Source organism: Microcaecilia unicolor, chromosome 6 (assembly GCF_901765095.1).
Source record: "Microcaecilia unicolor chromosome 6, aMicUni1.1, whole genome shotgun sequence".
Classification (NCBI taxonomy): Eukaryota; Metazoa; Chordata; class Amphibia; order Gymnophiona; family Siphonopidae; genus Microcaecilia; species Microcaecilia unicolor.
Genome location: NC_044036.1, coordinates 189,646,113 through 189,673,401, shown reverse-complemented (window position 1 = coordinate 189,673,401; position 27,289 = coordinate 189,646,113). Strand labels below are relative to the sequence as shown.

The window sequence follows — 27,289 nt, the reverse complement described above, 5'->3', positions numbered from 1 at the left end:
CAATTGCCCTGTCTCCCTGAGGCCTGCCCTGCAATCCATACCCATCCATGCCCATCTGTCCCCTCTATTCATCCCTATCCAGCAATTTCCCTCTCTCCCTGAGTCCTGCCCTCCCAATCCATGCCCATCCATGCTCCTCTGTCCCCTGCCCCCTCCATTCATCCCTTTCCAGCAATTGCCCTCTCTCCCTGAGCCCTGCCCTCCCAATCCATGCCCATCCATGCTCCTCTGTCCCCTGCCGCCTCCATTCATCCTTTTCCAGCAAGTCCCCTGTCTCCCTTCCATGACCCCTCCTTGCATCCATGCTCCTCTCTCTCCCATGTCCCACTCCCAGCCTGGGCCGCCCTCTTCTCCCCCCCCCTTCGCATCCATGGTGTCGTTTCTCCCCTGCCCTCCCGCTCCCCCCAACATGTTTTTTTTTTTTTCTTGTTTTTAAATGTACCTCCGTGGCGGTTCCGGCAGCGAAGCGTCAGGGAAGGAGGCGGTGCTCCCGACGTCTAGGTTTCCCTTCGCTGTGTTCCGCCTTCTTTTGACGTCATCCTTGACGTCAGAAGAAGGCGGAACACAGCGAAGGGAAGGCTAGACGTTGAGAGCGCCGCCTCCTTCCATGACGCTTCGCTGCCGAGCGTTGCGATTGGTTGAGTGTCATTGCTCCGCCCTCGACGTCATCACATTTGACACGTGGGCGGGGCAGACACAATGCGATCTCACCCCCTTCACTTTTGGCTAACAGAGGCTTCATTCGAACGTTGGAGGTGCGTTTTATATAGAGAGATGTGGTGACAAGGAAAAATAAAGTTATAAGTTCAGAGCATGCTAACAAAAATGAAACTAAAGGAAACAGATAAGCAGAGATAGAGCTCGTCTGAATCTAGGCAACTTACCAACAACCTTGAACTCGCTGTTAGCTATGGAGCAAGGACACCTGCTCCCTGTCTAACAGTTCAGCTGCACTGTGAAATGACTGTACAATTCAATGAAAAGTTTAGGTAAAACCAATGCATTAAACTGTTTTGATTTAGGGAACAAAAGTACATAATTTTTAAATTGAAAGAAGTGAAAGCCCGATGAATTGGGACCATTTTATTCCTACGTAAATACCAGATAAAGTAACGGGATTAAACCATGGCATGTTATGATAAGATGTTAAAACAAACACTTACATGGATATATAATAATACAAGACAGTGTAGGACGTAACCACTATTTAGAATTAAGTCAGAAATAGCACAGAAAGTAGAATTACCTAATTTTTAATCTAATAGCTTAAGCATTATTCTTCAGAATAGTACAGTTGAGCAAAGTGATTATAGGGTCCAAATAATTTGCTCAGGTATGGCCCACGCCTAGTTACTGAGAACGGCGTTGGACAGGGAGATCATTACGCCGGGCATGCTTATGAAATGACCGCAAATTGCTATGGTAGGCATCAGCATAATGACCTAAGCAATGGCAACGAAAACATGTAATATTCGGGTGCTGATTTTTGGCTAGCCACTTCTAGTCGCTGCAGTATTCTGTGAGCCTGATAAGCATTACCAGAAGGGGTGGGGAGTAATGGTGGTCTCACTGATTTAGAAGGCTGATTAAGGGTTACAGATTCTGGCTTTGAAGGGCAAGTCTGGAGCAGGGATCCTAGTCCAAAGCTAGAAGGGAGAGCAGTTGAAGGGAAAGCAGTAGTGGGGGTACCAAGCAGGGATACTGGTTGAAGGTTTGCAGGGGTAGCAGGCCCTGAGACTTCTGTAGATCTGTCAGGAGTGATGGGATGTGAAGGAGGAGTAGGGAGTGGATTTGTGAGGTTCAGAAGGTGTAGTGGCAATGATTTATAACCCACAACAATGCTACAGGTTAAAGGTTCGTGGGAGAACCCCGACTCATATGGAGGCAGAGCCCTCTCACATGGAGTTGGAGCTGTAGGTGCGGATGCATCCACAGAAGGATGTGCCGGGTTTTGGGAATTGAGCAGAGGATTAGAATTACCTTCTTGCTTCCCAATAAGAATAAGAACAGTTTGTAAGGGCATAGCCATGGTTAAAAAAAAGTAGAGGGCACCAAGGGTGGTACAGGTGATGTTATTTAATTATGTGCTGAACTATATTCAGGGATACTTCACAAAAACCTGTGACTGGGTCTAAGTAAAAAGTAAGGGTTGCCTACGGCAATTTCATAAAGGTACAATTTTAGCTGAACCGGACAAAAACAAAAACTTCAATATGTTTATGTATGAGTCAAGGTACTTAGCAGACCATGCGGTCCAAACCTGAGTTATTAATTAGTGCGTCCACCAATTATAACCTATTCACTGCAGGAGCCATTACAGGACACTAGAGACGCAGTCGCTAAAGAATACCTGTATCATACAAAAACCCTTGGTTACTCTCGGTCGGTTCTAGACCGGAAACCAGAACCCTTGGTCAATTCTAGACCAGACCCTCAATCACTCTGGACTGGACCCTCAGTCACTCCGTACTGGACAAACTCTCAGTTAACTCTTAAGTGGAAATACCCTCAGTCGACTCTAGACTGGAAAAAAGAACCCTCGGTTCCACACCTAGAACCGGAATAACCCTCAGTCAATTTAGACTGGAATACAAAAATATACCTCAGTATTAAACTGGAACTCTTGGTCACCTTGACCAATATAAAACCCCTCAGCCAACTGTAGACTGGTTAACATAAAAAAACCTTTTTTTTTTTTTTTTTTAAACGTAATGGTCAGCTAAAAGTATAGTACCTCAATGAGGACAAACCCCAAAAACCACTTGTTGGTATTCACAATAAAAAAATTAATGTGGGGGACAATTTGGAGAGTACCCCATATAGAGGCACCTAGACAATCAATTCTATATATTCACAACGGGCTGGGACAGTAAGGATAAAACTACTTTTAAAATCAGCGTGGCTATGCTGCTTCAGCAGAGCTGAATTGGTAAGCAAGCTAGGATTGGCAGCCTTCCCAGAAACAAGAAACCTTGAATACAAAGTAAGTGTTCCGTTCGGTGCCCAATTTCAAAGATGCCCAGGTTTAAAGGTGGCAGATTTAAAGAGGGACCCCAAGAGAAACCCACAGCTGTGCACAAGGACAGTAAGGTACAGGAAAGTAAGCCAAATTTTTACAGGTCTGTCAGGTCAGAGCCGAAAGCACACAGAAAATGATTTTTAAACTCAGTGTGACAATTCTGCTTCTGTAATCTCCGTGAACGGAGTATTCAGGGTAAATTGTGTAAACAATTTTTACTCTGGCAATTGTACCAGACGAAACCTTGAGTTTTAGCAAGAGATGTTCCAGTATTTTGTAGAGTTATTTATAATTAGATTAGATTGCCTGCTGTTCATGTAACTGAAACAGTCAGAATGAAAAGGAAATGTCTTTTTTATTTTTTCAAAAAGAAAAGCAAAGAAGGAATTTCCCAGCAGATAGGTACAGATTATATCCTAGCGTACATCAGCAAAGGTGGGCTGCTTAAGGCACACATTCGGGGTTACAAAAAATGTTAATAATTATGCGTGTTCCCCCACCTATTCTGACCTCATCCTCCCCCAGACTGCTCTTACACAGTCCAGGAATTAACGGACTCCATAATCAGAAGGACTCGCTGGGATATAAGGAGATAGTTTATTTCAATCTTACCAATAGCAAATCAGGCAGTCATATGATTTGAACAGCAGTCCACAACACGTCCTATCTCTGCCTGACCTTCTGGAGTCTTCTGCTCTCTTCTTCTTCTTCTGATCTAATACTATTCTGACTCCTATTTTTATACTATTCTCACCCTATTCATTTCAGTGGACCCTAGCTTTGTCACCAGGGTTCTTGGACCTTATCAGTTGATCGAAATGACTTCACATACTCTCATGCTCTAAGTATAAACAAGATATGCTCAGAGCGCATCTTATTAGATGACTTTGCATTTTCCCCAAACTTTCCCTAGCCCCCTCCTTTGGATGTTCTCACCCGGGGTGCAGCTGACCCAGTACTATCTCTACATAACCATGGCAATCTTGCTCATGAGGTCTTGCAGGTGCCAGTCTCAGGATTGTTTATAGAGTAGATTGCCCCCACCCTTGCCAGCTCTCAATTACCTCATCTCAGCACTTGCCACAGTGAAATGTAACTGTGTCAAAGCTAGCTCTCTTTTGTATCAGAGATGATTTTGATTTTAAGAAGCCTAGCTCTTATTATGAGCTATTGGCCTGTATTTTACTGAGAGCAAGGGCTAGCATAACTCTTCAACATGCAGGTCATGAACCATAAAATAACTTTACAACAGTAACTGAGAATTATGAGCAAAGCTAGGCCTCTGTGAACAAGCTATGAACAGGTTAAGTCACTGAGAAGCTAAATAATAAGAATTGCACAGAATGTGAATCTCATGTCAGCTTGCCCTTCTATTGGAGAGACAGGCAGGTATGGAGTCATAACAGAGATATGTGTGGCAGGATAATTAAGTGATATAAGGGAAATTTGCTGCTGACCATGAAAGCAGATGATGAAGGGACACAACTTTGGTTGCTGGGAAGATAGTTTTTGCAAAGTAGGATAACCTTACTGACCTTACTTATGATAAGCAAATATGTTATGAAGAACTTTGCTTCTGTAAGATAGAATTTACTAGAATATGCCGGAATATGTAAGAATATGCTGACTTTGTACTTCCAATACTAGCCTATGAGAGAATAGGGTATAAAAGGAGAATCATGATCAGAGGAAATCAGAGAGTTAATGTCAGAGGTCACGTTTGTGTCCCGGTTGCTGTCTCGTATGAGAATTAATTATATTACGTATTCTAATTGTAGTCCTGATTGGTAAGTGTAATAAACAATTACTGATTATTCTCATATTACTAAAGCCTTCTGTGTCTTTCTGTCACTCCACCTGGTGGCGTTAGGAACATAATCCCTGGTGACCTGGACATTCCAGGTTACAGGTAACTAGTACCTTTATACCTGGGAGAGGGCAGAAAGATAAACATAACATAGTAACTGAATCGTTCGCAGTTGATGAAAAACTAAAAATCTAACTTTGGTCAAGTGTGTGAGATCTGTGACAGAAAGGAGAGAGAGAGAAATCAAGCATAAGGAGAAATTAGACCTTACCTGCTAATTTGCTTTCCTTTAGTCCCTCCGGCCCAGAATGTGACTGATGGGTTGTACACACCTTCCAGCAGGTGGAGACTGAGAAAAACTGTGATTCTAGAGAGAGCCAATAAGAGCCCTTGCCAGCTAGAGAAAGATCCAGTAATAAAGTACCAAAGCAGAAGGAAACAAAGCAGTAAGGAAATTGTCTGTGCATCCGAAAATCTGAGCAGCCACCGGCACATTGCCAACACGGGGTGTGTGCCACAGAAAGAACAGTGCTCAAAGCCAGGCAACTGTATAACATGCTGAAGAGGCGACAAAACTAAAACCCCCGTGTGTCTTTTTGTTTTTTTTAAACAAACGACATAGCTCCAAAAGAAAAAAAACATCAGATAACTCTTGAAAACATAGAATTACCTGAAGGGAGGGATCTGGGTCAGTCCGTGTATTAAGAAAGGAGGGAGGAAGACCAAACCACAGCCAGCATGATTAAAAAGTGAGGTTAAGGAAGCTATTAGAGCTAAAAGAAAATCCTTCATAAAATGGAAGAAGGAACCGACTGAAAATAATAAGAAGCAGTATAAGGAATGTCAAGTCAAATGCAAAGTTCTGATAAGGAAGACAAAGAGGGACTTTGAAAAAAAGTTTGCTTTGGAGGCAAAAACACATAATAAGAATTTTTTTTTAGGTATATTAAAAGCAGGAAGCTGGCAACAGAATCGGTTGGACCGCTAGAAAACCGAGAGGTAAAAGGGGCAATCAGGGAAGACAAAGCCATAGTGGAGAGATTAAATGAATTCTTTGCTTTGGTCTTCATCAAGGAAGATTTGGGAGTGATACCGGTGCCAGAAATGGTATTTGAAGCTGACGAGTCAGAGAAACTGAATGAAATCTCTATAAACCTAGAGGATGTAATTTGGCAATTTGACAAATTGACGAGTAGCAAATCTTCTGGACTAGATTATATTCATCCCAGAGTACTGATAGAATTGAAAAATGAACTTTGCGGAACTACTGTTAGTAATATGTAATTTATTTTTAAAATCGAGTGTGGTACCGGAAAATTGGAGGGTAGCCCATGTAACACAGATAATTAAAAAAGGTTCCAGGAGAGATCTGGGAAATTATAGACCAGTGAGCCTGATGTCGGTGCCAGGCAGAATGGTAGAGTGTTATGATTCTACTGAGACAGGCAGGGGAATCACTGGGACTCGCTTCTGATTGGCCTGTCAGGGAGCTGACATCTGAAGCAGCAGACGTCAGAAGTCAGACCTATTTAAACTTAACCTTTCCCTACAGTGTACGCTCTAGTGTTAATTCCTTTCAACTGAGCTCTGGTTCTCTTTCTCTGTCTGTGCTCGTGGCACAGTGTGTATTTGGAGGCGTTTTGCTTGCTCTCCTTTTGGTTGTGGTCTCCGTGTATGTGTGTGTGCTGGTTGTAACCAGCGTGTCCTGGATTGCATCTCTGCAGGACAGCTGGGTCTGTCTTCTGCCTCGTCTCTCCCTGTTTCTGTTAAGCAGCCTTTTCTGTCCATGGTAAGCTCGTTGCTGCTTTGTTTTAGTTTCCCTTTACTCAGTGTTAACCCTTTATGTGCAGTGCTTGGTATTTGCCTTCTGTGAGCACTGCCTCTGTTAGGCAGCCTTTCTCTAGTGTCTGCCTTTTCCCTTTTGGTACTCTTGTGTACCTGCTAATTCCATGTCCTTATTTGAAAGCAGCCTTTTCCTTCAGCCTGCTTTTCCCTGTTTAGCCATTTCTCTGGAGCTTTGCTCTTCTAGAGTCGGTGTCTATAGTGTCTCGTTCTGTCCCCGACTTTTCCTTTTCCCTGTGGGCTTTGCCCTCTGCTACCTGAGTTTCTGTGTAGCCTTTGTATTTTCTCCCTCTGGTCGTAGGCTGTATCCATCAGTTTTTGTCTGTCGCCCTTCCCTTTGTGTCACTAGCTAGTGCTGTGTGCGTTGCTTGAGCTCCAGTCCCTTCGGAGACCCCCTCGTTGTTCTTTTCCATAGTGTATGATTTGGTTCCAGTTCGGCCATGAGGCCCGTACGCTTGGACTCTGTACTAGTGGGTTCCGGATCGGCCTTGCAGCCTGCCTGAGTGGTCTATCTCCCTTTTCTGGTGGTGCTTGTTGATTGTCCTGAGTGTGCGGGGCTTTGTGGCTCATGGTATTGTTAATAGCCTGTTTGGTCTACCCTAGGCCTCGGCCAAGGTCCTTCCTATACCTCGGCCTAGGCACAAGGGCTCACGGTCAGATTAACATAGAGAATATGATAAGGAACATAATTACAGAGCATATTCAAAAGCATGGATTAATGAGACAAAGCCAACATAGATTTAGTGAAGGGAAATCTTGCCTCACCAATCGATTAGATATTTTTGAAGGGGTGAACAAACATGTGGATAAAGGCGAGCTGGTTGATATTGTGTATCTGGATTTTCAAAAGGCGTTTGACATAGTACCTCATGAAAGGCTCCAGAAGAAATTGGAGGTATTGTCCTATTGTGGATAGAAAATAGAGAGTAGGTTTAAATGGTCAGTATTGTGAATGGAGAAGGGTAGATAGTGGGGTTCCTCAGGGGTCAGTGCTGGGACCGCTGCTTTTTAACATATTTATAAATGATTTAGAGATGGGAGTAGCTAGTGAGGTAATTAAATTTGCTGATGACACAAAGTTATTCAAAGTAGTTAAATCGTGAGAGGATTGTGAAAAATTAGAAGAGGACCTTACAAGATTGAGAGACTGGGCGTCTAAATGGCAGATGACATTTAATGTGAGAGTGCAAAGTGATACATGTGAGAGAGAGGAACTATAGCTACGTAATACAAGGTTTCACATTAGGAGTCTCCGACTAAGAAAGGGATCTCGGCATTGCCGTTTATGATACGTTGAAATGCTGTGCTCAGTGTGCTGCGGCAGCTGAGAAAGTAAATAGAATGTTAGGTATTATTAGGAAAGGAATGGAAAACAAAAGTTAGGACGTTATAATGCCTTTGTATCATTCCATGGTGCGACCGCACCTTAAATATTGTGTTAAATTCTGGTCGTCGCATCTCAAAAAGGATATAGTGGAATTAGAAAAGGTACAGAGATGGGCGACGAAAATGATAAAGGAGATGGGACGACTTCCCTATGAGGAAAGGCTAAATCATCTAGGGCTCTTCAGCTTGGAGAAAAGACGGCTGAGGGGAGATATGATAGAGGTCTATAAAATAATGAGTGGAGTGGAACGGGTAGACGGGAATCTTTTGTTTACTGTTTCCAAAAATACTAGGACTAGGGGGTATGCGATGAAGCTACAAAGTAGTAAATTTAATACGAATCGGAGAAAATGTTTCTTCACTCAACATGTAATTAAACTCTGGAATTCGTTGCCAGAGAATGTAGTAAATGCAGTTAGCTTAGCATGGTTTCAAAAGGGTCTGGACAGCTTCCTAAAGGAAAAGTCCATAGACCATTATTAAATTGATTTGGAGAAAATCCGCTGCTTATAAGCATCATAAAATGTATTGAGCTTTTCTGGAATCTTGCCAGGTATTTGTGACCTTGATTGGCCACTGTTGTAAGCAGGATGCTGGGCTTGATGGACCTTTGGTCTGTCCCAGTATGGCAGTACTTATGTACTTATCCACCTGTGTCATGGAACCTCAGTGTCTTTCTCATCTAGCTGATGAAAGCTCATTTTCTGCCATTTGATTCCTATCATCTGAAGTACTTGACCTGGAAGGTCATATTTTTGGTGGCTGTTACTTTAGTTCGTAGGGTCAGTGAGCTTCAGGCCTTAGTGATGGATGCTCCGTACACGAAGTTTCATCATAACAGAGTAGTCCTCCGCACACACCCTTAGTTCCTACCTAAGGTTGTGTCAGAGTTCCATTTGAACTGTTGATTTTCTTGCCAACGTTTCTTTCTCCGACCTCATACCCATGCACACTTTGGACTGCAAGTGAGCATTGGCCTTTTACTTGTACCCGACTAGGCCCTACAGACAGTCTACCCAACTTTGTGCTTCCTTTTGATCCCATTAGGATGGGGGGTCACTATTAGGAAGCGCACCATTTCCAATTGGCTTGCAGATTATATTTCATTCCCTTATGCACAGGCTGAGCTGGCACTTGAGGGTCATGTCAAGACTTACAGTGTGAGAGCTATGGCTGCATTGGTAACCCACTTGAGGTCAGCCCCTGTTGAAAAAATTTGCAAAGCTGCGACGTGGTCTGCAGGCCACACATTCACATCTCTTTACTACCTTGAACTGGATACCTGACACGACAGTCAGTTTGGACAGACAGTACTACACAATTTGTTTGGGATCTTGAGTCCAACTTCACCCTTCTAGGCCCGTTTTGTTGTGTGCCAGACTGTACTCACCCAGTTGTATATAGTTTGATTTCTTTTTTCTATTGCCATTGCGAGGTCTAGTTCACCACTGGTTTTTGTTTTCGGTGAGCCTGGTAGTTAGGGAGATGGGGAGGGTACGTGAGAATAGAAGGCCTGCTTGTCTTCAGAGAAAGTGATGGTACTTACCTGTAGCAGGTGTTCTCTGAGGACAGCAGGCCTTCTATTCTCATATATCCTCCCATTGGAGTTGTCTCCTTTTTATTATGCTTCATTTTGTACTGCTTGTCCTGCGGTCTCATGGCAGACAAGAAGGAACTCATTCATGTATGATTGGGCATTGATCTGGTTGATCTTTCACATTCATTCTCCCAGGGCATCACTGGTACAATTCACTCTTCTTTCACTTCTTTTCTATCTCATCGCCTATTTCAGGTCAGTCTCCCCGACACAACATCTGAGTGGAGAGCACTACATTGTGGTGTACCCCTCCTCTTTCTCCTCTTCTTTTTAATCTTTTTCTCTTGCTGCTCTCATCCAATCCTTTGGGTTATCTGCTTACCTTTATGCTGACATTCTGTTGGTTTATGTTATTGCTTCTTCCACAATCCGGGTAAAACTATTGCCCCTGGTTTTCCAGCACACAATGCTCAAGGCCACGTGCCTGGTGGAGTAATTCAAAAGTCTGGCTGATAGACTTAGCAGGGTCATGCAACTGCACTAGTGATCCCTTTGCATAGGCATTGCCCGTGAGATCTTCTGAGTGTGGGGGCACCTCTCAGTCCAGTCACAAAATCTCTCAGTTCTATTCCCACGATAGACTAGCTTTGGATGCCTTCTTCCTTCATTTGGGGACAGTACTTTGTGTATCCTCCCATTCCTCTTATGGGGAAGACTTTGCTGAAACTCAAGGAAGACCATGGGACCATGATCTGGATTGCTCCCTACTGGCCCTGGTAGATCTGGTTCCCTCTTCTCCTGAAGTTATCCTCTGAAGAACCATGGAGATTGTAGTGTTTTCTGACTTTCATCCTGCAGAACGAGGGATTTCTTCTGCATTGCAACCTCCAGTCTCTGGTCCTTGCAGCCTGGATGTTGAGAGCTTAGAATGTGTTTCCTTGCATCTCCAGGGTCATGCTAACTTACAGAAAAGATTCAACAAAGGTGTTACTTTTTTAAATGGTGGAGGTTTGCTGTCTGGTGTGAGAGGAAGACCCTAGATCTTATTTCCTGCTCTTCACAGACCCTGCTTTAATACCTTCTGCACCTCTCTGATTCTGGTCTCACCTCAGTTCAATTAGTGCTTATCAATGTGTATAGAGTAAGCCAATCTTTGGACAGCCTCTAGTTCGCTTCATGAGAGACCGGGTGACAAAGCCCCTTGTCTAATATCTGCCACAGCTTAAAGTTAAGGTTTTAAAGGAAGAATTGTGAGTTAGAATTTTAAAATTAAAAAAAGCAAACTTTATTAGCTAGTCTCCATAGGTTTAAAAGTTGAAGTTTCTGCCACAGCATTCTCTAGAAGGCACAGGAGGGCCCAGTTCAATCCTCATTCCCACCCACCCTCCCCAACGCCCGTCCACCCCTAGCTCAACTCTCCATTTATAGTCAAGTATTTTAAGACAACAAGAGGGGAACTTTCATTAGTCTGGATTACATTTTATTAGTTTCTAAGAAGCAAACCCTAAATAAATTAGAAATTACAACAGTCAAAAGATAGTTATATTCATCTAATATCCCTAGTGCCTTAAGATGTTTTAATTAAACAACTCTATAATATTAAGATGCAGACTGTTGTCCAGCATTGAGTGTCACAAGTATGATTATCTCCCATTTGGTGAGATGTCATATGAGTGTGCTCAATGCAAAGAGCTCCTAGCTCTCAGAGAATGAGTCCGTTCTCTTGAGGCTAGAGTAACAGACTTGGAGGAGATGAGGGAGACAGAGAGGTACATAGAGAAGACCTACAGGAATGTTGTAGAGAAGTCCTACCTCCAATCTGGCATCCCCTGTGCTGCCTTGGAGGAGGGAGGTCTTCTAAAAGGACAGCATCACCCTGGTGAGGCCAGAAGTAAGCCTATAGACAGGACTAGCACACCAGGGAATGCAACATCCTCTCACGTTGAGGATGTGTCTCCAGGTGGAGTTGAACGGGTTGATATGAAGCGTCTGTTTACGCTTTCCAAAAATACTAGGACTAGGGGGCATGTGATGAAGCTACAATGTAGTAAAGTTAAAAATAAATCGGAGAAAATGTTTCTTCACTCAACGTGTAATTAAACTCTCTTGAAGTCGTTGCCAGAGAATGTGGTAAAGGCGGTTAGCTTAGCGGAGTTTAAAAAAAGTTTGGACTGCTTCCTAAAGGAAAAGTCCATAGACCATTATTAAATGGACTTGGGGAGAATCCACTATTTCTGGGATAAGCAGTATAAAATGTTTTGTACTTTATTGGGATCTTGCCAGGTATTTGTGACCTGGATTGGCCACTGTTGGAAACAGGATGCTGGGCTTAATGGACCTTTGGTATTTCCCAGTATGGCAATACTTGTGTACTTACAGGAGATGAGAGATTAATGAACACTGCTCAGGAGAGGAACCTTGGGGTGATGGTGTCTGAAGATCTCAAGGTGATGAACCAATGTGACAAGGTGGTGACCACGGCCAGAAGGATGTTGTACTGAATCGAGAAGGATCTAACCAGCTGAAGAAAGGAGGTGTTTATGTCCTTTTCAAGATAGATCCTCCAACACTGAAACAACATTCCAAGTGTGGTCTTACCAACGACTTGTACAGGGGCATCAATAGACTCGAAGCGGATCAGAGAAAAGCGACAAAAATGGTATGGAGTTTTTGCCACTAGACATATGAAGCAAGACATAATGACCTAAAGATATATACCCTGGAGGAAAGGAGTGATAAGGGTTACATGATATAGACATTCAAATGTTTGAAAGGTATTAATCTACAAACAAATCTTTTCCAGAGACAGGAAGGCGGTAGAACTAGAGGACATGAATTGAGGTTGCAGGGGGGCTGACTTTGGAATAATGTGAGGAAACACTTTTTCACAGAGAAGGGTGGTAGATACCTGGAATGCCCTCCCACGGGAGGTGGTGGAGATGAAAATGGTAATGGAATTCAAAAACTGGGTGGAACCAAAGAAACTTAGCGGTTCTTAGATAAAAAAAATAATTTTATTGCCTGCCCCAGGAGTCACAAAATCTAATCAAACTTATGTGTAGCTAAGAGGTCTAGTACTTGCTTAGTTCAGATTCTATCTATCAGATAGGCAATAATCCATAATGTTTGGCATCAACTCACTGCCACCATGGGCACTGACCTTTGGGGGTACCACAGGGATCAGTACTGTCACCTATTCTGTTCAATATCTACCTCAAGCCACTAGCTGAGCTGATTTGGTCAATTGACACTCAGTTCTACATCGACGTGGATGATATGCAGATACTCATACCCATTGAACCCAACTTGCCTGTAGCCCTGAATAAACTGATTACCTGTCTAACATCAATTCAAGAATGGGCTAAACACAACAAATTTTCTTGAACCCGAGTAAAACCGAGCTTCTCTGGGTCCCTAACACAAGTGGATACATACATGACATCAAAATCCCTTTTGGGAAGTACGAATTCCCCCTCAAATCACAAGTCAGGAACCTTAGAATACAGTTTGATTCCTCAAATCCAAGCAACCTTCAAGAGCTGCTTCTACTATTTGCGACAGCTATGCTGCCTCTCTCCTTAAATCGAGAAGGTAAATCTTATCCCTGTTGTGCATGCCATGATAACATCAAGACTGCAATACACTCTACAACGGTCTGACCACAAAGGGCCTGTACTAACTCCAATTGATTCAGAATGCTGCAGAAGGTTGCAAGCGACGTGACCACATCACATCATTTTTGCAAAAACTTCACTGGCTACCAATACAATACAGGGCTAAATTTATGCCTGATCTTCAAGGCCCTTAAAGGAGTTGGCCCCAAGTAACTGACGAATAGGATCATCCTCTACACACTTCCAAGGACAGTAAGGTCCTCTAAAGGACTATCACTAACCACACCCTCTCCAAAAGACATTACACAATGTCCCTCAAGACATATTTCTTCAACAAAGCCTACAATGAAAACCTAGAACCTTACTAATCCACCTCTGAAAACCCACCGTCTAATATACCTAATAAATTCTTTCCTTCTTCTCTCTACTTCTTCCCTTAATTAATCTCTGCACAACACTAGTTGTTCCTGACATCCAGGAATAACTGTGTTTAACAAAATTATGTAAGCCACTTTGAGCCTACAAATAGGTGGGAAAAATGTGGGATACAAATGCAATAAATAAAAAATGAATAAAATAGATGTGCCAGGCAGTCTTCTACTGTCTGTGCCCTGAAAATGGCAAAGAGAAATCAAGATCAAGTATGTATATGTAATATCTCATCATAACTTACGCTATGAGTTTATCTTATTGGGCAGACTAGATGGACCATACAGGTCTTTATCTGCTGCCACATGCTATATTATGTTCTTTCAAGGACAGAATGACATATTGCCTCAAGTCAAATGACATGAGGAAAGGCTGAGATCTGTGTAAGTATGGGATGCCTTTTGCTAGGTTTTGGACTCCTAAAACTCAGTATGAGAATCATGATGCTCATGAATTGAGGACTAGAAATCTTGTCTTTTAGCTCAATAGAATCCTCTAATTTACCTAACTTATAATTGTGAATGCTTGTCTTTGCAGTCATTCCTGGGTAGTTTCACAGAATGGAAGATATGTTTAAACATATTGGAATTTATCTTGATTTGGCAGCTTCCTGCTGCTCATTTTGAACTTTCAGTTCATTGAATACCAAGTCTGGGAACTGACATTATGAACCTATTTAGTTTTCTCTTCCAGTTTACATTAGTAACTTAATGGCAGTCCTCATCCAGAAAACATTCACTAGGGCTCCTTCTGGAAAATTGCATTCATGGCCTCTGAATATTACCACTATGAACAGCATTCCCAACCAACTTGCTGAGCAGTGACCTGAGCTATAAATCAAGCCTTGAAAATGAAGACAAAGACCATGTGGCCATCCTCTCCCTTAGACTACTTCAGTGTTGCCTATGCTGGGTTAGCTGAATCTCAGTTGAAGAGACTTCAAACCATGCTGAGCCCACTTTCTATGCGGAGAGCGGCGATTTCATCATGTTTCTCCACTACTTAAGCAGCTGCATTGACCTCCTGTTTCAAATCGTGTAATGTTCAAACTTTTGTGCTTGGCATCTTTATTTAAAAATTTACAAGCCTAAGCAGAGAACAGTTCACAATCATAATAATAATACATATTTCACAGTCATACACCAAAACATAATATGTGCTCAAACATCAAAACCCAGCAATAATCAAGCCATTTAAGACTTGCCTTAAGAAGAATTATCAAATGCTCACTGAAACAAAACAGTTTTTAAAGCCTTTTTAAATTCATCCATATTTTGTAAGGCTCAAAGCTGAGTAGGCAAAAAAATTCACAATCTTGGACATGTATGCAATATAAAAAATCAAGCTCCTATTCTTATCTAGAAAAACAATCTTAAAAGAAGGATATCAAGCATATTAGAAGAAAGTGATTGCAAGGACCGAGAAGGTGGATGTAAATGCAAACTTGCTGAAATCACTGGAGAAATTTTTTTTAGTTATCATTTTGAATACCAGTAGTAAGATCTTATATTGATCTCTATACACAATATGTAGCCAATGTAATAAAAAAAGAAAAAAAAGGGCAGGAGCGATATGTTTAAAACGGCTCATTCATAAAAGCACACGAGCAGCACCATTTTGTGCAATCTGTAATGATTATTCTCCGAGGACAAGCAGGCTGCTTGTTCTCACTGATGGGTGACGTCCACGGCAGCCCCTCCAATCGGAAACTTCACTAGCAAAGTCCTTTGCTAGCCCTCGCGCGCCCGCGCGCACCGCGCATGCGCGGCCGTCTTCCCGCCCGAAACCGGCTCGAGCCGGCCAGTCTTCTTTTGTCCGCACTCGGTACGGTCGTGTTTTCGCCGTGTCGAGCCCCGGAAAGTCGACCTCGCGCGTCCAATTTGTTTGAACGTGTTTTTTTCCTTCGGGAAAGCTTTGTCCTAGTCGGGAAGTGCTCCGGAAACCCCCCGCCGGGTTTCGTGTAAATCCTCCCCGTACTTCCAGCTTTTTTGCCCCGGTAAGTTTTCTTTCGTCGTCGGGGTAGGCCTTTTTTCGGCCTCGGTCGAGATTTTTTCTCCCTCTAAATTTGGTGCTTCAAATTTCGCCATTTCGGCTTTTGATTTCGCCGGCGTGATTTTTCCGCCCATGACATCGAAGCCTTCCAGCGGCTTCAAGAAGTGCACCCAGTGCGCCCGGGTTATCTCGCTCACTGATCGACACTCGTCGTGTCTTCAGTGTCTGGGGGCCGAGCACCGCCCTCAGAACTGCAGTCTGTGTTCCCTGCTTCAAAGGCGGACTCAGGTAGCGAGACTAGCCCAGTGGAACGTGTTGTTCTCGGGCTCTTCGTCGGCATCGGCACCGGGATCTTCGAGTGCATCGACGTCGTCAGCGTCCAGACCATCTTCCTCGGCCGCCCCTGCATCGAGTGCATCGAGGCATCGGGCCTCTGCATCGGCGCCGAGACATCGGATAGCTGCATCGACGTCGGTGGTACCAGGACCTCGTCTGCTGATGTCGTCGGACGGTGGTGCATCGGGTGGAGTGCAGGTGAGGGCTGTCCATTCCCCTGCTGGTGGCGGTGAGCCCTCGGGTGGGTCTCCCCCTACCCTGAGGGCTCCTGCGGTACAGCCCCCCCGAGATCGACCTTCTTCAGTCTCGGCCCCGAGGAAGCGACGGGTGGATTCGACGTCCTCCTCGTCGGTGCCGGGGAGCTCCGGTGACATGCTTCGGAAGAAATCGAAGAAGCATCGACACCGGTCTCCTCCCCGTGTCGGCACCGAGAGCTCTGGGTCGCCGAGGGATTCGGCACCCAGCAGGCATCGGCACCGAGAGGACCGCTCACCCTCTGTTCAGGAGGTGTCGATGCGCTCCGCTCTGGACAGCCCGGAACAGCCTCCACGCCCGGAACAGGTACTGACGTCGACGCCTGCATCGACCTCTCAGCCTTTCTCTGCAGCCGCTCTAAACGAGAGCCTCCGGGCCGTTCTCCCAGAGATTCTGGGAGAGCTGTTGCGCCCTACCCCTCCGGTACCGGCGGTGCTTGCGCCACCGGTACCGTCGAGCGTGGCGCCGGCTGGCCCATCGCCCAGGTTGAGGTCCCCGACGTCGGTACCGCGTGCGGTACCGACCGCGGCCACCTCCCAGGAAGGCTCCCCGACTACGTCGGCGGAGGGAGCTTCGCCGATGCGGGCGAGGGAGTCTACCTCTCGACGCCCCCATCGTGGACGGGGTTCCACGGAGTCGAGCAGGGCGAGGTTGCAGACACAGGTCCGTGAACTTGTGTCTGACACCGAGGGTGAGGCCTCGTGGGAGGAAGAGGAAGATCCCAGATATTTCTCTGACGAGGAGTCTGGGGGTCTTCCGTCTGATCCCACTCCCTCTCCTGAGAGACAGCTTTCTCCTCCCGAGAGTCTGTCTTTTGCCTCCTTTGTCCGGGAGATGTCTACGGCCATCCCCTTCCCGGTGGTTGTGGAGGACGAGCCCAGGGCTGAAATGTTTGAGCTCCTGGACTATCCTTCTCCACCTAAGGAAGCGTCCACTGTTCCCTTGCACCATGTCCTGAAGAAGACATTGCTTGCGAACTGGACCAAACCATTAACTAATCCCCACATTCCCAAGAAGATCGAGTCCCACTACCGGATCCATGGGGACCCAGAGCTGATGCGCACTCAGTTGCCTCATGACTCTGGAGTTGTGGATTTGGCCCTAAAGAAGGCTAAGAGTTCTAGGGAACATGCTTCGGCGCCCCCGGGCAAGGACGCTAGAACCTTAGACTCCTTTGGGAGGAAGGCCTACCATTCCTCTATGCTCGTGTCCAAGATCCAGTCTTACCAGCTCTACACGAGCATACACATGCGGAATAATGTGCGGCAGTTGGCGGGCTTGGTTGATGCTCTTCCCCCTGAGCAAGCCAAGCCTTTTCAGGAGGTGGTCAGGCAGCTGAAGGCGTGCAGAAAATTCCTGGCCAGAGGAGTTTATGACACTTTTGATGTTGCGTCCAGGGCCGCTGCTCAAGGTGTGGTGATGCGCAGGCTCTCATGGCTGCGTGCCGCCGACCTGGAGAATAGAGTCCAGCAGCGGATTACGGACTTGCCTTGCCGTGCGGATAACATTTTTGGCGAAAAAGTCGAGCAGGTGGTAGAGTCTCTCCACCAGCGGGACACCGCATTCGACAAGTTCGCCCGCCGGCAGCCTTCAGCTTCTACCTCTACAGGTAGACGATTTTTTCGGGGGAAGGAAGACTGTTCCCTATACTTCTGGCAAGCGTAGGTACAATCCTCCTTCCCGACAGCCTGCGGCCCAGGCTAAGCCCCAGCGCGCTCGCTCTCGTCAGCAGCGTGCGAATCAGCAAGGCCCCGCGGCTCCCCAGCAAAAGCAAGGGGCGAGCTTTTGACTGGCTCCAGCAGAGCATAGCCGACATCCAAGTGTCAGTGCCGGGCGACCTGCCTGTCGGAGGGAGGTTGAAAGCTTTTCACCAAAGGTGGCCTCTTATAACCTCCGATCAGTGGGTTCTCCAAATAGTCCGGCAAGGATACACCCTCAATTTGGCCTCTCAACCTCCAAATTGTCCACCAGGAGCTCAGTCCTACAGCTTCCAGCACAAGCAGGTACTTGCAGAGGAACTCTCCGCCCTTCTCAGCGCCAATGCGGTCGAGCCCGTGCCATCCGGGCAAGAAGGGCTGGGGTTCTATTCCAGGTACTTCCTTGTGGAAAAGAAAACAGGGGGGATGCGTCCCATCCTAGACCTAAGGGCCCTGAACAAATATCTCGTAAAAGAAAAGTTCAGGATGCTTTCCCTGGGCACCCTTCTCCCCATGATTCAGCAAAACGATTGGCTATGCTCTCTGGACTTGAAGGATGCCTACACACACATCCCGATACTGCCAGCTCACAGACAGTATCTGCGATTTCAGCTGGGCGCACGCCACTTCCAGTACTGTGTGCTACCCTTTGGGCTCGCCTCTGCGCCCAGGGTGTTCACAAAGTGCCTAGCTGTGGTAGCAGCGGCGCTTCGCAGGCTGGGGGTGCACGTGTTCCCATATCTCGACGATTGGCTGGTGAAGAACACATCCGAGGCAGGAGCCCTGCAGTCCATGCAGATGACTATTCGCCTCCTGGAGCTACTGGGGTTTGTGATAAATTACCCAAAGTCCCATCTTCTCCCAGTGCAGAAACTCGAATTCATCGGAGCCCTGCTGGATTCTCGGACGGCTCGCGCCTATCTCCCAGAGGCGAGGGCCAACAACTTGTTGTCCCTCGTCTCGCGGGTGAGAGCGTCCCAGCAGATCACAGCTCGGCAGATGTTGAGATTGCTGGGCCACATGGCTTCCACAGTTCATGTGACTCCCATGGCCCGCCTTCACATGAGATCTGCTCAATGGACCCTAGCCTCCCAGTGGTATCAGGCCGCCGGGGGTCTAGAGGACGTGATCCACCTGTCCACGAGTTTTCTCGAATCCCTGTATTGGTGGACGATTTGCTCCAATTTGACTCTGGGACGTCCCTTCCAAATTCCTCAGCCTCAAAAAGTGCTGACCACGGATGCGTCTCTCCTGGGATGGGGAGCTCATGTTGATGGGCTTCACACCCAAGGAAGGTGGTCCCTCCAAGAAAGCGATCTACAGATCAATCTTCTGGAGTTGCGAGCGATCTGGAACGCTCTGAAGGCTTTCAGAGATCGGCTGTCCCACCAAATTATCCAAATTCAGACAGACAATCAGGTTGCCATGTACTATGTCAACAAGCAGGGGGGCACCGGATCTCGCCCCCTGTGTCAGGAAGCCGTCAGCATGTGGCTCTGGGCTCGCCGTCAAGGCATGGTGCTCCAAGCCACATATCTGGCAGGCGTAAACAACAGTCTGGCCGACAGGTTGAGCAGGATTATGCAACCTCACGAGTGGTCGCTCAATTCCCGTGCGGTGCGACAGATCTTCCGGGCGTGGGTCACCCCCCTGGTGGATCTCTTCGCATCTCAAGTGAACCACAAGGTCCCTCAGTTCTGTTCCAGGCTTCAGGCCCACGGCAGACTGGCGTCGGATGCCTTCCTCCTGGATTGGGGGGAAGGTCTGCTGTATGCTTATCCTCCCATTCCTCTGGTGGGGAAGACTTTGTTGAAACTCAAGCAAGACCGAGGCACCATGATTCTGATTGCTCCCTTTTGGCCGCGTCAGATCTGGTTCCCTCTTCTTCTGGAGTTATCCTCCGAAGAACCGTGGAGATTGGAGTGTTTTCCGACCCTCATCACGCAGGACGAAGGGGCTCTGCTGCATCCCAACCTCCAGTCCCTGGCTCTCACGGCCTGGATGTTGAGGGCGTAGACTTTGCCTCTTTGGGTCTGCCAGAGGGTGTCTCCCGCATCTTGCTTGCTTCCAGGAAAGACTCCACTAAGAGAAGTTACTTCTTTCATTGGAGGAGGTTTGCCGTCTGGTGTGACAGCAAGGCCCTAGATCCTCGCTCTTGTCCTACACAGACCCTGCTTGAATACCTTCTCCACTTGTCTGAGTCTGGTCTGAAGACCAACTCCGTAAGGGTTCACCTTAGTGCAATCAGTGCATACCATTACCAAGTGGAAGGTAAGCCGATCTCAGGACAGCCTTTAGTTGTTCGCTTCATGAGAGGTTTGCTTTTGTCAAAGCCCCCTGTCAAGCCTCCTACAGTGTCATGGGATCTCAATGTCGTTCTCACCCAGCTGATGAAACCTCCTTTCGAGCCACTGAATTCCTGCCATCCGAAGTACTTGACCTGGAAGGTCATTTTCTTGGTGGCAGTTACCTCGGCTCGTAGAGTCAGTGAGCTTCAGGCCCTGGTAGCCCAGGCCCCTTACACCAAATTTCATCACAACAGAGTAGTCCTCCGCACTCACCCTAAGTTTCTGCCAAAGGTTGTGTCGGAGTTCCATCTGAACCAGTCAATTGTCTTGCCAACATTCTTTCCCCGTCCTCATTCCTGCCCTGCTGAACGTCAGCTGCACACATTGGACTGCAAGAGAGCATTGGCCTTCTATCTGGAGCGGACACAGCCCCACAGACAGTCCGCCCAATTGTTTGTTTCTTTTGATCCCAACAAGAGGGGAGTGGCTGTAGGGAAACGCACCATATCCAATTGGCTAGCAGATTGCATTTCCTTCACTTACGCCCAGGCTGGGCTGGCTCTTGAGGGTCATGTCACGGCTCATAATGTTAGAGCCATGGCAGCGTCGGTAGCCCACTTGAAGTCAGCCACCATGGAGGAAATTTGCAAAGCTGCGACGTGGTCATCTGTCCACACATTCACATCTCATTACTGCCTGCAGCAGGATACCCGACGTGACAGTCGGTTCGGGCAGTCAGTTCTTCAGAACCTGTTTGGGCTTTAGGATCCAACTCCACCCCCCGAGGGCCCTGTTTGTTCTGTTCCAGGCTACACTCTCAGTTAGTTGGTAATTTTTTTAGGTCAATCTCAGTTATGTCCTCGCCGTTGCGAGGCCCAATTGACCAATGTTGTTGTTTTGAGTGAGCCTGGGGGCTAGGGATACCCCATCAGTGAGAACAAGCAGCCTGCTTGTCCTCGGAGAAAGCGAATGCTACATACCTGTAGAAGGTATTCTCCGAGGACAGCAGGCTGATTGTTCTCACAAACCCGCCCGCCTCCCCTTTGGAGTTGTGTCTTCCCTTGAAGTGTATTGTCTTGCTACATACTGGACTGGCCGGCTCGAGCCGGTTTCGGGCGGGAAGACGGCCGCGCATGCGCGGTGCGCGCGGGCGCGCGAGGGCTAGCAAAGGACTTTGCTAGTGAAGTTTCCGATTGGAGGGGCTGCCGTGGACGTCACCCATCAGTGAGAACAATCAGCCTGCTGTCCTCGGAGAATACCTTCTACAGGTATGTAGCATTCGCTTAAAGCATATTTTGGTAACCCTAGAAACAGAGCATTACAGTAATCGAAGTGAGACATTTTTTTATTTATTTTGAATATTTGATATACTGCAATATTGAGCTTTGATAGTTGACTATGTGGTTTACACCATGACTTACCATGACTTAGAAGAACAGAACAGTACTAAGAAGGCCCATGGATAAGGGAAAGAAGAAAGGGATCAAGGGGGGAAGACAGAATAAGGTGAACAAGAAACTGAAAAGGCTATAGATGAACCTATGCCCTAACTAAAGGCTTCAGAAAAAAGGTGAGTTTCAGAAGGGACTTAAATGATTGTAGAAGCATAGGTGATCTCAAGGAAGAAGGCAACAAATTCCACAGTTTAGGACCTAGATGACTAAAAACACTGTCTTGGGAAAGCGAGAGGTGAAGAGCTGAAGGGGGTGGTACATGAAGAGAGTATCAGATGAGCAGAGAGAACACGCCGGACAATATGAATCAATCAACCGCTCCAGTTTATCCAAACTATTGGTTCCCTAAAGACAAGTGTGAGTATTTTTAAACGGATCCTAATTGAGACAGGGAGCCAAGTTAAAGAGGGGGTTGATGTTCTCAAAATGGTGTGCACGATGGATAAGTTTTAGAGACGTGGATTTAATCAGTTGAAGGCGCTTAATAAAGTGTAGAGGAAGCTCAGCATAAAGTGAGTTGCAGTAATCAATCCAGGAGATCACCATAGCATAGCAAAGGAATGACTAGAAGATACAGAAAGAAGACAACAAACTGATCAAATTCTGTGCAGTGCAAAGTGCTTTGAACTACTAAACGAAAGTTCTCAAAAGATGAAATAATCAGTTTTCCATTCACATCAGACAGGCTTTCATCTTGGTCTTAATACCGAGTTCACACTTTTGGGCATGATCAATGATGTTCGGGTAGCCTTGAATGCTGGGAAAGTGGTCTTTTGTCTCTCTTTAGACCTTTCTGCAGCATTCGACTTGGTGAACCATAGCCTGCTCCTCTATTGTCTCGCTGGTATAGGTGTTTCAGGCTTTATGTTGAGCTGCTTTCATCTTACCTGCAGGCTAGAACTCAGAGTATTCGAGACCTTTCTCTCTTCCCTGTGGGGTGTCGCAGAGTTCCTTCCTGGCACCTGTGTCGTTAATCTTTATGGCTCTCTTGGCAACCCTAATTAATCATTAGGGTTGATGTCATATAGTTACGCAGATGATATCCAGATTTTAACTTTCTGTGATACTTGGGATCTCTCGTATTTATCGAACTCCCATTGTTCACGTATTTCACAGTGGCATCATACAAATACGTTGCAGCTTAATATGCAGAAGACAAAAGCATTATTCTTTTTGAGAGTAAGCTACACCGTGAATGCTTATCTGCTGAATTGTGGGACTAAGATTTCTATTAGTACTGAGATTAGGGTATTGGATGTTCTCCTGGATTCATCTATCATTCCACTTCAGCAGTGGTGAGCAAATGTTTCTATCTTTTTAGATAGATTCGCTCTGTGCAACATCTATTTACCAAAGGGGCATTATTTATTACTAGTAAAAAAGGCCCGTTTCTGACACAAATGAAACGGGCGCTAGCAAGGTTTTCCTTGGAGCGTGTATGTTTGAGAGTGTATGTGACAGCGAGAGAGTGTGTGTGAGACACAGACTCTCTGTGAGACTGAGTGTATGAGACCAAGAGAGTGTGTGAGTGACTGTGTGACACATAGTGACTGTGATACAGTGTGACACATAGAGTGTGTGAGAGACAGTGTGTGAGAGTGAGAGAGAGAGTGTGTGTGTGTGTGTGTGTGTGTGAGAGAGGCAGTGTGTGTATGACAGATACCTCCCCCTCCCCTCTCTGTTGTCAGGCCCCCCTCTTTCCCTCTCTCTGGTGTCAGGCCCCCCCTCTATCTCTCTGGTGTCTGAGCGTTACTGTTAATAGAATGCACCGCCAACATTCTGAAGCCAAGAAACCTCGTGTGGTTGGTCACTTCTGCTTGTGACGAACCCGGAAGTACGTGATGGAATTCAGGAGATGGATACAGAGAGCAGGAATGCCTATCTCAGCCACTTCATTTTTAGAACGTTGGGAAAGTGAGGCTTCATTAGAATGTTGGAGGTGTGTTTTATATAGAGAGATTCATGCTTTAGTTCATTCTAGACAATTGCAGTTCTTTTGTTTTGGGTATTAATCAAAGGGAAATGAAAAGGCTTCAGTTGATGCAAAACACTGCAGTAAAGCGTCTTTTTTGGGGCATGCAGGTTTGATCATGTGACCCCTTTATTTATGGCAAAGGTTCCATGTTTCTTTTAAAGTCTTGATGCTAGTATTTAAAATCCATTAAACTGCCCCCCCCCCCTCATTTGTGGCCTGTCAGTTGGTTTCCTATGTCCCCTCTAGAGTGCTTTGATCAGCTCATTTGTGCCAATTAATAGTGCCTTCTTTCCGTCAGGTCTCCTTGATTTCACAGTGGACTTCTATGTTTAATGTGATGGATCCTCAGCTTTGGAATCAGCTGCCAACCTCTTTGAGGTTGGAAACTGCTTTACTGACCTTTAAGAGGATGCTTAAATCACACTTCTTTCAGGAGGCCTTCCTCTACTTTTTTTGAGTTCTTTTTTTTCAGCTGATGGTGGTGGTAGTGTGGTATCCCGGGGTCTGGGACTTTGGTGACACAGCAGTCTGTTTTTTGTGTTTTTCTTTTGTTTCTCTCTCTTTTGCTTCTGTTCCTTTCCTTTTTTATTGATTGGTATTCCTTATTTGCATTTGATATTTTTGTAACCCGCTTTAATAGTTGTCCTTAAGCAGCCTATCAAATAAAGTAACCTTGAACCTTGGTAAACATAAAGAGATCCTATGTACTCATCCCAAGCTTTCTTGAATTCACATGCCGTCTTCATCTCTACCACCTCCACCGGGAGGTCATTCTACAAATTCACCACCCATTTTGTGAAGAAGTATTTTCTTAGGTTTCCCCTCAGTCCATCCACTTTCACCTTTATCCTGTATGCTCCCTCATTCCTGAGTTTCCTTGGAATTGAAAGAGACTCGCCTCTTGTGCATTTATGCAACAGATGTACTTAAATGTGTCTCTCATATCTCCCCTCTCCCCCCTTTCTTTCTAAGTATACGTCCTGTGATCTTTAAGTCTGTCCTCATACACTTTTTGATGAAGACCACTGACCATTTCAGCGGTTGCCCTCTAGAGTGACTCTATCCTGTTTATATATTTTTGAAGGTATAGTCTACAGAATTGTACACAGTACTCTAAATGTTGTCTCACCAGAGATTTATACAGAGGCATTATCACTTCTTTTTTCTGCTTGTCCATTCCTCTTCCTATGTACCCAAGCACATTTTTGGGTTTTACTGTCGCCTATTCTACCTGTTTGACCACCTGAAGTTCAGCTAATATGTTCACCCCCAAGTCCCAGTCTTTACATGTACTTCACCATCTCCATGCTCTACCACTCCCTTGGGTGACCCTTCATTTTTTTAGCATTAAATCTTAGCTGCCAAATTCTTCAAGCTTTGCTAGTTCTCTTCTTATGTTATCCACATCATGAAGAGTGTATACCCTATTGCAGATTTCTCTCTCATTCAGAGAGAGGCAACCCTTACCAGGCAGCCCTTCTGCATATCACTTAGAGAAAAAAAAATATATATATTTTTTTAATTGTCCCTGTCCCTTTCTGCATAGTGAACTCCATTTACCGCTATCTTTTGTCACCTTCCATTCAACCAGTTCCTAACCCAGTCAGTTACTTTAGGGTCTGTACCAAGGGTACTTTCGAAGTAGTTAAGCAGGACTGGGTCAGAGGCTTTGCCAAAATCTAAATACCTTGCCATGGCAGCGGACAGCACTTTTACTAAGCCACTGGGCTGGTCTGATTCTAGATTTGTCTTGTAATAAAACCTAGGTCACATGTCCTTTTTGTGTGCCTTTCTTTGTCAGTCAAAACTGACTCTCAAAGTAGGACTATTTCCCTAAGTTGTCCCTAACACTTCATAGAAGTTGATTGGATGGCACTTTAATTTTAAACCCTTATCAGTCCGTGTAGCACAAGGGCTTTGGCAGAAACAGGGATCTTTTTTAGTTCATTGACCATATTTTGGTTTATTAAATGAGAATAAATAATTTTTGTCACTAAGTTTTCTGTGTTAGTGTCTCATAAAAAATGTTATTCATGCCTTATACTGGAGAACATTTAACAGGTACCAAAACAATAGTCCTTATAGTTGTCCTAGTGCCCATCCAGATTCTGTTCCCAGGGGCAAAGGTATCCAGATCTACCCTTCCCCCAAATCATTTTCTCTTTTCAAGGAATACACAAAGAATCCGTTCCAAGTGGGACCTAGATTTTGTGGTGACCTGGAAATCAAGTTTCAGTTCTTCTCTCATGTTTTTTATTGCATCTTATCACTATCTTGGTACAGTGTGCTTCCCAAAAGGTATTTCTATAGACTGTCATAGCCATCATTTTTTTTTTTAAACGAATGGTACTATGCTAATAATACTTGTAACCAAAGTTCAGATTCATATGGAAGGAGTTCCAATTCATTTTGTGAAGAATTGAGGCTTCTTGATTAATTTCTTAAATGTGGAAGACAATTACTTGGTACCTTCATTTGCTAATTTTAAAAGTTTATTTCATGTGATAACCATTAATCTTTTCTTCCCACAGGGCTGCATTACCATCTGTGGCACAAAAGTACCTCTACATTATAGCAGTGGCCCAGATGATTGGTGCTGTCATCAGGTAAGTGTAGAAAAGATTCATAGTAATTAACCATGCTTACCTCTGCAGCACTGGAACAAGATAATTATTGGTTTGGTAAGTACTAAATAAGTGAAGCTTTACAGTTAGAAAGTAGAACTCTGAGTTAGGGGACCCTGAGGGTTCCCCCCCCCCCCCAAAAAAAAAAAAGACTAGTTCCTTGTAGCTCTGGATAAGATACACCCACTAAATTCTGCGTTACCAGCAAGGCTAGCCCAAGGGCATTGGACACCATGTGCCAACCCCAGGGACTGGTCAAGGTCCCATAAGTACATAAGTATTGCCATACTGGAAAGGACCAAAGGTCCATCGAGCCCAGCATCCTGCTTCCAACAGTGGCCAATCCAGGTCACAAATACCCGGCAAGATCCCAAAAATGTACAAAACATTTTATACTACTTATCCCAGAAATAGTGGATTTTCCCCATTTAATAACAGTCTATGGACTTTTCCTTTAGGAAGCCGTCCAAACCTTTTTTAAACTCCGCTAAGCTAACTGCCTTAACCACATTCTCTGGCAACGAATTCCAGAGTTTAATTACATGTTGAGTGAAGAAAACGTTTCTCCGATTCGTTTTAAATTTACTACATTGTAGCTTCATCGCATGCCCCCTAGTCCTAGTATTTTGGAAAGCGTGAACAGACGCTTCATATCTACCCATTCAACTCCACTCATTATTTTATAGACCTCTATCATATCTCCCCTCAGCCGCCTTTTCTCCAAGCTGAAGAGCCCTAGCTGCTTTAGCCTTTCCTCATAGGGAAGTCGTCCCATCCCCTTTATCATTTTCGTCGCCCTTCTCTCCACCTTTTCTAATTCCACTATATCTTTTTTGAGATACGGTGACCAGAATTGAACACAATATTCAAGGTACGGTCGCACCATGGAGCGATACAAAGGCATTATAACATCCTCATTTTTGTTTTCCATTCCTTTCCTAACATTCTATTTGCTTTCTGTATGGAAGGTTTCAACGTATCATCAACGACAACACCTAGATCCCTTTCTTTGTCCCTTTCTTTGTACCTTGCAT

At 45.3% G+C, this 27,289-nt stretch overlaps 1 protein-coding gene across 1 annotated transcript in view; it reads left to right on the top strand.

Annotated features, from left to right (window-relative positions):
* RBM6 (RNA binding motif protein 6) overlaps positions 1-27,289 on the top strand; it is a 631,054-nt gene that overhangs the window by 331,160 nt on the left and 272,605 nt on the right. The window contains 1 exon segment of the mRNA XM_030205417.1: positions 26,163-26,237. Within this exon segment, the coding sequence (XP_030061277.1) occupies positions 26,163-26,237 (75 nt within the window).